At 45.8% G+C, this 10,000-nt stretch overlaps 1 protein-coding gene across 1 annotated transcript in view; it reads right to left on the reverse strand.

Moving 5' to 3' along the window:
- Positions 1–10,000, reverse strand: part of LOC308369864 (neurobeachin-like) — a gene marked incomplete at both ends in the record, with an annotated part of 289,067 nt that overhangs the window by 37,286 nt on the left and 241,781 nt on the right. The window contains 1 exon segment of the mRNA XM_080844411.1: positions 8,038–8,146. Within this exon segment, the coding sequence (XP_080700537.1) occupies positions 8,038–8,146 (109 nt within the window).

Genomic DNA, 10,000 nt, shown 5'->3' on the forward strand with positions numbered 1-10,000 from the left:
CCCTTCTCCCTCCATGCTTCTGTAATGGCCGTCCACAGCGATGTTAGCGCAGCACAGCCATATGAAATGAAATGTTTATTGAGATCTGTACAGATTTATGAGGTGCTAATAGCACTGAGACCTGGCTGCTCTGATTGGGCATTGTACCACAGGAAGTCTGTCAGACTGTAAAAGCCTTGCGGCTGATTGGGGCAGAGCCGGTTGCCCATTGTGCCACATGATGGGCGGGCAAGAGAGAGCGGCTAAGCCAGGGGAGTAATGTCCTTGGCATGGACCAACACTGTTCCCAAACTCAATGCCTTGGCAGAAAGACGGAGGAACAGCTCTCACTGCAGGTTTTCCAGCTGGAATTTGCCGTTTTCTTTTTCCTTTTCGTTTCTTTTTTTTTTTTTCCAGTGGCAGCTAATTTGGTGACCAGGTGGACGACTGTAGAGGAAAGAATTTCTCATTTGATTATTATGCTGATTCAAAAAATGAAGTATTCTCAAAAGGAAGAAACAGAATGGTGCTATTGAAACGTTACATATAAAATAACCCTGGTGAGGGTACTGAGTGAGGGCAAGCAGATTCGAACATGAACTGCAAATGCATGTGAACATGGTCCCTTTGAACCCTAAAATGCATTAGTAAAACCCATAAGGGATACACTGACTCAACCTCTTGCTCCAATACAGGGAAGCTTGAGACACACAGAACTGACTCTGGCTTACTTACCGCAAATGCAACTCAACTCAACTAAGGCCATGATCAGGTAAAGGTCTTTAAAAAACACACACAAGGTTTATCACTTTGTGTGGAGAAGGAAAAAACATGGCTAGTGCACTTATCTAAAGAAAGATATAAAGCCGTGATGTGTAGTTAAGTGATTATATTTATTTTCTGTGGGTTCCAAAGGGGGGGGGGGAAACATCAAGTCCACCATGTAGATTTTTTTCAGTAGGTGGCCTATGAAATACCCCAGGGAACTACTGGGCAGCAGGGCCCTACGGATAACAGCACCTAGTGCAGATACGAAACAACCACATACACCCTTTACTGCAGACACTTCTGGGTCACATTACATCCAGAAACTGATGTAAATTGTTTTTGCAGTTTCGGTCTCCAGCCCTCCTCTCCAGCACCAGTATGACTTAAACGTCTGGAAACATTAACAACAACGACTGAAAAAGTGGGAAAGTGGCAATGTAAATGGCCTCATTAGAGTCACATTTAAAAGCCATTCGCTCTGATTTTGCGGTCTATGTGAGGACGTCTAACCAAGACTACTTTTATCCTTAGAGAAGGCCAGTTCAGATGAGATCACCTCATGTGGTTGTTCTTCTCAGCAACTCTCACCTGCTTGCTGTCTTTAGTATGCGCTATCTTTTTTTAGTAGTTGATATGATTTTCTGACTTTTAGTTGTCACACACCCATCTCTCTTGTGAGGGCTTTAATTTTGAACAAATGACTGGAAATTTTATTTGGATTTCTGTGTTTGTCCTCTTTAATTATATTTGTTGAGCATAACATTCTCCTCAATGACAAGTTTAAAACTACTTCAGGCAGTTCTGAACTGAATGTAGTTGGGGTTTGCATAAATTGCTAACACCTGACCCTCCAGACAACGTAAACACACTGTGATCAAACCCCGTTTTTGTCTCGCATAATGTCTCGCGCAGAGCACCCGACAAACTGCGGATCAAAATTAATTACCTTCCTCCCTTCCTCTCGCTCGCCTCTTCTCAAAGGGCCGAAAGGAGACGCAGTGGAAACACTTCGCGTGCCAAACGAGGGGGGGGGGGTGGGCTGGTGGTGAGGGTTGCGGAAGGGCTGCGGGTTGCATTATATAGTTTTTCGAAGCTCCGTCTGAGCTACCTCCCAGAGAGACATACGTGCTGCAATTCATATTTCAAAGGAAATTACGCCACGGTGTGCGGCTCGCTCTGTGCTGTCAGAGGCAGTCACACTTGTTTTCCCTGGCCTCGTCAGAAGAGGGGGAGGGATGGGGGGAGGAAGAGGAGGAAGAGTAAAGAGAGAGAGAAAGTGTTGTGCAGCTTCAGTCGAATGCAATCAAGCTCTTCCGGAGTCTAAAGGAGAGCAGATGCATTTCCTATAACTGCCTCAATGGCGAGCGAGTGAGTCAGCCAGCCAGCCAGCCAGCCAGAGATGAGAGGAGGAAGAGAACAAAACATATCTCTCCATTACGGGGAAAAGAGAGGAGGGAGGAGGCACGAGGATGAGTCCTTAGCAGTCAGGCTGTGTTTGCGTTACCCATAGTGCATTGCTGTGAGGTGCACTCGCACAGGATGTGAAGCTGTAATTTCTTTGACGGGGAGGTGGCGCGTGGAAGCCATATTAAATGAGGCGCGCCGAGAGAGAGAGAGAGGGACAGGGTTTGGAATTAAAGTTTAACAAAAGAAAAAAACACTGGCCTTTCATATCAGAAAAGTTTTTCGAGTTGTCGAGAAAAAAAAGCGACTCTCTAAACCAACAGTCAGACTGTCTTCAGACAGTCTTCACATACAAGTCCTTTCCCATCCAATCTTGGGCTCTACAGAGAACTACAGAAGAGGAGTACAACAGAGTGTACCACTGTTAGGCAATGATAACGCTAAGACAATAAGCTAGTTGTACCGGCTAGTGAACAATAGCATTTGCATTAGTGCGGAGTTGCACGGCTCAGGTAATTATAGTCGCTGTCAGCTCTGTGGCTTCGCCTTTCTTCACCCAGAGAGACATTCTGGGGGAGACACATCATCTAATTTCCTGTCAGAAATGTGCAAAATGATGTGAAATAACAAGTGGAGCCTTGCCAATGCTATTGAGAGCGGCAACGATTGAGCACACTCCACACGCGCGAGAGAGAGAGAGAGAGACTGAGAGAGACGACTGGAGGACTGGCGGCGGCATCATGGGCTGTTTTACGCATGGCAATTAACAGCCACGAGAGCGAACCGCTTCCACCTAGCCCATCAGCCACCTGTCAGTCAACAGGAAATAATCATTAGATTCTAATGAAAAAACGTCTACCACGTGTGTGTAGCTGCCACGCAGGAATGTGCTAGTCTTTGCCTCAGGCGAAACAGCTAAATGCGAAATGTGTATGTGCCAGCAACTATATGTGTGTATATGTGTGTGTGTGTGTGTGTGTGTGTGTGTGTGTGTGTGTGTGTGTGTGTGTGTGTGTGTGTGAATGAGTGCGTGTGTGTTAAGTTGCATTTCTCACACCTGACTGCGCATCCCCATCAGTGGAATAATTGCACAAGTGTGTGTGTGTGTGTGTGAGGGGAGTGGGGTGGGGTTTGGGATCGGAAGACACATCAGCACAGTATCTCACCGGTTTCCCACAATGCCACCTGTCAAAGCCAGAGCCCAAATGGCCGCAGGGCCATCCTGACTGGCAGGCACTTCCTGCTTGGGTTGCCGCATGATCACAGTGTCATGGCTGTCACTGGTCTACCCCGAGTGTGTCTGTTTTCCGGCAGGTGTGCAGCAATGCCCTCCATTTTTAATTAAGGCAGTTATTTTGGACACAGTCTCTGCACATCCTTGCAATGCCAACAACAACATTTTTACTCAACTTCACACTTCTCCTTAAACTGGCTAGGGAGGAAGCCGGAATAAAAAATGAAACAGGAGGGATGGAAACCTCTCTCTGTCTGTCACAGGTCAAACACATAGAACACACACACACACACACACAAACAAACACACACACACACACACACACACACACACACACACACACACACACACACACACACACACACACACACACACACACACACACACACACACACACACACACACACACACACATAGCACACAGAGAATTTGTCAGTATTTGGAAAGAACTGAAAACCTGTGACTGCAAATGGAAACACAAATATTATGTAATGTAATTGGCAGTCTTGTGAAAAATTAAAACAAAATTAAAAATTTAAAAGTATATCCTGAGGGCAAGGGTCACTAGTAAAGGCACACATTTTAATGATAAAAGCACACCAAGAAAAGAGATTCCAGAGTAGTCAATTACACACAAATACACACACAGCACTGGTGCTGCAGATGGCATTAGCATCATCACATTACTGAACTAAAGCAAGCCTGAACATCTCCAAGCGACAGCAGGTGTGTGTGCGTGTGTGTGTGTGTGTATGTGTGTGTGTGTGTGTGCGTATGACTAAACCTTTCCCCTATTTCTGTCTTCCTCCCTCTCTCTCCACCCTGCTAACTGTTTGTAGTGAGCTGTTGTGATGCAAGAACCCTGAGGTTCCAAGGACAACTGGTCCATATGAGTGGCAGTGGTGTGTGCGTGTGTGTGTGTGAGAGTGTGTGTGTGTGTGTGTGTGTGTGTATGTGTGTTTGAGAGGGGGAGGTGGGGGTGTTTGGGGGTCTGTGAACCCATGCTAATGCAGGCTGCTCGCCACTGTAAACAGCATGGAGGAGTATGTCACAGGAATACATTACAATACATCACTGTCTCCCCTGAGCCACGGGGCCACAGGCCACTCCTCGGCCCTGTCTGTCTGTCTCTCTCTCTCCGTCTCTCTCTCTCTCCGTCTCTCCTTCTGTCTCTCTCTCTCTCTCTCTCTCTCTCTCTCTGTCTCTCTGTCTCTCTGTCTCTGTCTATCTCTCCTCCTCCTTGTGTACTCTCTTCCCTTCTATTTCTCTGCCTGTTCTCTTCATGCCTTCCTCTAGATACAGGTCAGTACACTCCCTCCCTTCCCCTTGGCTCTCTCTTCTTTCTCTTTCTCTCTCTCTCCATCTCTCCACCTGGCTCTCCGTGGGGAAACAACAAGCCGCAGGCTTGGCACGAGGGCAGAGACAACAAATACAAACACACACATAGACACAGACACACACACACACACACACACACACACACACACACACACACACACACACACACAGACACAGACACAGACACAGACACACACACACACATACACACACACACACACACACACACACACACACTCACACACACACACACACACACACACACACACACACACACACACACACAGTCAATGCCATCATCATTGATTTCACTATTTCCATTTAGCTGTAAGAACCATTGGGCTCTTCTTTGAGGTTACCTTGATACGGTGAAAGAGGCAGTGAAGGAGTGTGTGTGTGTGTGTGTGTGTGTGTGTGTGTGTGTGTGTGTGTGTGTGTGTGTATGTGTGTGTGTGTGCTGGAGCCGGGAGGAAACTGTGAGGAGATGCAGAATGTAGAGCAGGACTAACTCTTCCTAGTAGCGTGTGATCTATACAACATTATTGCAGTTTAAATCTAAGTTGCAATAGACCAAGAGAGATAACGAGGCAATATGTTCTTTCTCTCTCTCTCTCTCTCTCTCTCTCTCTCTCTCTCTCTTTCTTTCTCTCTCTCTCTCTAGCTCACTCTGCCTCTCCCTCCCTCCCTTTCTCTGAGCGTAAATGAATGGGAAACGTTCCTGGAGACAGAGCTCTCTGTAATGTAGACCGGTGACCAAAACACCGGCACTTTGAAAGGGGGGAGAGTGAGATGAGACAGGGCAGAGAAAGAAATAAAGTGAGAGAGACAAAGAGAGCAGAAGGAGAGAGAGAGAGAGAGAGAGAGAGAGAGAGAGAGAGAGAGAGAGAGAGAGAGAGAGAAGGAAACAAGGGAGATTTGGAGAATGCTCAGACAGGAATGCGATTGTTTTCAGGTCAGTGAATTTGTTACCATGGCTGAGGCAGACAGCAAGCGAGAGGGAGGGAGAGAGAGAGAGAGAGAGATAATGGAGAGATAATCTAGAATTTGAGGAGTTGTTTTATTGAAAAGACACTTTAAAATGGTTGCTTTACTTACAGGACCAATGAAAACGTATTAATCATCAATTAAATAGCAGTAAAAATAGAGACAGACAAAGACAGAGATGCATGCTGAGGGAAAGCTGGAAGCTCCATATCAGCAAACTACTGCAAACCAGCTAGCGGATCTCTGAAGCATAAACTCTTGCATGTGTGTGTGTGTGTGTGTGTGTGTGTGTGTGTGTGTGTGTGTGTGTGTGTGTGTGTGTGTGTGTGTGTGTGTGTGTGTGTGTGTGTTTGCACATGTTTTGTTAGTGTTGTCATGATACTTTGATACTTTTTGATATCTTACCCAGAAAGCATTTTGATGAGACTGATTCAATACATCATAACCTAGGATGATAGGGTAGGTTAATTTCCACTCAGTCTGCCATAACAGTAAAGTGTAATCCCACTTGGCTGTACATGAAAGAATATTACAGAGTGCAAACCTCTGTGTGTACACAAACATGGGCTCATGCCACTTAACTTAGCTATGAGCTATCCTCACTATCTCTAGCTTGGGGAATCATCTTAACAGTTGGCAGTTGCTAGGGTCTGTTATTATGAACTAATTAGCTGTTAATTTAAAGTTATGTATTTTGTGAAGCTGCATAGGCATCCTGGGGGTTTATTTTCCTATTATCCTTTTATTAGTGAGACTGCAACACTAGCTAGATGGCAGGAACTCTGCCATTTAAACTTTTATTTAGAGGGGTTCTTAACTAGCTAGCTAGTTAGCTGGCATAGCAACTAGGCAACCATAGCAACCAGGGAATATTTGTTGCCTGAGGGAAAGCTTAATTTCTCAAAATCAGCTCAAAAACTTCACGTAGCCCTACCACATAGCAGCGTGAAATATAAAGCACCGCATAAAATACAAGGATGAATTATGCATATGATATATGAATACATACATAGTATGTAAATATGATCTTGTGCTAAATTGACCATTTTGTGAAATGTACATGTATACATAAGCAACCATATGGGCTGTTACTGTATTTGGCAACTGTTTATAAAGTTTTGAAAAATATGCATGCATATACTGTATGAAATGTAGGATTATTAGTATTAGTAAAGGTACAGTAAATGCTACATCAAGGTCTACACATATCAGCATTTACAACAGGACGGGGTATACACTATCATAGTAATCATAAGGTTAAATATAGCCGCAAGCAGAAGCCATCTGGGTCCAAGCAGATTGAAAGATTGAATGATTTGAGCGCTTCAACAGGTGAAAGAGGACATTTGATTTTTTTTGTAATGTTACTTAAGGATTCTAAGGAAGACAAAGTGAATTTTGAATTTTGTGTATGAGTGTGACTGAGTGAAAGTGTGTGAAAAATCTGTTATCTGTTTGTGTGTGTGTGTGTGTGTGTGTGTGTGTGTGTGTGTGTGTGTGTGTGTGTGTGTGTGTGTGTGTGTGTGTGTGTGTGTGTGTGTGTGTGTGAGTGGTTCTTCACTCAAGAGCAGAGGATCTATCTCCACCTCGACAACCACCACCAGCACCCAGCACCATCATTTAGGGAGGTTGGGCAGCTCTTTCTCCCCTCTCTTCCAGCACACACCATCTGAGTTATGGACCTCCTCACTCTCATCCCTCTCTCTCTCTTTCTCTCTCTCTCTCCTGTGAGGAGCTTATGAATAACTCAGACAGCCGGGCGAGCCACACTTGGGGCGAAGCTACTTTGTTTTGAAGGTGCACTTGGGGGGTGATTTAAGCTTTAATCATTTCTGCTTACGCTACTATTTTTCATGTAGTGTGCGGGGCGGAGGCTGGCGGGAGGCTAGTCAAGTGGAAAACATATACGCTGAAGCTTTCAGAGGGGAAGAGGAATTATTCCAAGCTGTGGTTTTATGTGCGAGCATTTGCATGTTGCATGTAAATTTCTGTACGCAACTCCATGTGTGTGTTCACGTGTACCGTCTCGACCATGCACTCACACACATAAACCTACACACAGAAAACCACAAGTGTTCTTTTCCCACTCAACAGATTGTGCTTACAAATACCTTATAGATGTGACCCTGGTCTTAGAAAGGATACAAAGTATACATAACACAATCAACACAGACAAACACACACACACACACACACACACACACACACACACACACACACACACACACACACACACTTATACACACAGACACACACACACACACACACACATACACACACACAACAGAGATATGGTTCTCTGCAGGCCACAACCCCCTTACGCCCCTTACCTTTGACAGATCCCTGAAGTTTCCAGGAAGAGTTAGGTCCAGTTCCTCAGACTCATAGTTAGTGAGGACCCAGGGGAAGACAGGGTACTGGTTCAAGTCATTGTAAGTCCTCCCTGCAGAGAGAGGGAGAGAGAGAAAGGGAGAGAAAGAAAGAGAGAGAGAGAGAGAGAGATGCTCGCATGAGAAGAGGAGAGGTAGTAGGAAGATAAACCAACTGGATCTGGATGAACTTAGGTCACTGTGGTGACACAGCTTGCCACATGGGAACGTATGATCAAACCCGACACTTCCTTCTTCCTGCGAGGGGAATGAAAATGATCCAATCACTCAAACATCCAGTAAGATAGCTGTTTGCTGGGGTTCGTGTGGCTCTCAAAGGACCATATAAGGTTCCTCTGCTCACAGGACCGTGCTATAGCCTCTCAGGAAACCATAATGGACTATTTGTATGTTGTGCTCACGTAATTATAGGAAGATAAATTCAGGCGGAGGTGAAACTGTTGACACTCGACGCTCACGGCATATTCTCTCACCACCGGTCACTCCCTGATTGGACGCCTGAAGCTGTTGAGTATCTATGACACTGCCCACATGCATGCGGCTATGCCGAGAGCCAGATGTGGCGTTTTTTTTTTTTTTTTTTGCTCTCCCTCTCCTCTCCCTCGTTCCATTTGTTTCCCTTTTCTTCTTTTTTTTTCCTCTATCCAATGCTCTCCTCTTCTGGGGGAATATGGATTTCAGATGGTAAACAGTATCACTGGAGGCTCAGCCATGAGAAACTACCCGTGAAAACTGTGGGCACATCTCTCTCTCTCTCTCCCTCTCTCTCTCTCTCTCTCTCACCTTAAAACACAGCAGCCCAAAACACACACACACACATAAGTCATCCTCAATCTCCCGGCCAACGGCGAACACGTTTTGATTGAGTCCGAAGCTTGCCACTGATGTTAGACCACAGAGTCTCTCTCTCTCAGTCAGAAGTGGTTGCTCAACAGACACAATTTGTAAATCCCTCTGGATTTGTTAACACCCTAAAAATACAAAACTGCTCACAAGAGACTCCCCGAATTTACAGATAATTTCTCTGACTCTCCATCCCAGTGCGTTGTCAGGTCCAAAAACACAATAATAACAGGAACAGGCTGGTTAAGTCAGTCACCCAGGGACATTTAGTTTCAGGCAGGACAAACTACATGTTTAAAACAGGCATGAGGGAACTGAGCAGTAAGCCACCCCCCCCCCCTCCCTTTAAGCCACAGACACTCAAGAGGCTGTGACCTCGGAGAAAGAGATACAAGAGCAACAATGGGCTCTATTTCATCTTTACTGGCCCATCAATCAGACGAGAGTCACACACAGCCAGGGTGCAGTTATGAGTGGTATTTCCTGAGGCGTGGGCTCAGGTCCTCACTGTGGAAGCGGGCCTGCATGGGACCTCCACTAGGGCATCCCAGTGAGCTCTCTGTCCGCCTCGCGACATCCAAACTACCACTGTGCTCGATTCATCAGTGGTAAAGTAAAATATCAGTGTGGCATGTGAACATGACTTATATAATTGGGATAATTTTGTTTCCTTAACCTCAACCGCACGTTATCATTATCCGGTTCCTGCCGCACCTGGTCTACCTGGAATTTGTGTAACAATCCAAACCACTCGAGCGTCTGTGGTTTGGAGCGCTGTGCCGAGCAGGGATCCAGCGGGCTTGAAATGATTCAAAGCGATCGGGGGGACGTCGGTGGAGCTATCGTTTAGCTCGACAAAAGAGAGACATTGCTGAGTGACAGCTGACGTGTGGAATTTCCGAGAGTCGTGAGTGCAGGCTCTCCAAGGACCTGTCATAGTGATTGCAGTTACTGAGGACTGGGGCTTTGTGTGTGTGTGTGTGTGTGTGTGTGTGTGTCAGGTTTGTGTGTTGGGTGGGGGGGGGGGGGGGCGTCACTATGCTCCACATCAGCTTATCAT

Source organism: Sprattus sprattus, assembly GCF_963457725.1.
Source record: "Sprattus sprattus genome assembly, chromosome: 9".
Classification (NCBI taxonomy): Eukaryota; Metazoa; Chordata; class Actinopteri; order Clupeiformes; family Clupeidae; genus Sprattus; species Sprattus sprattus.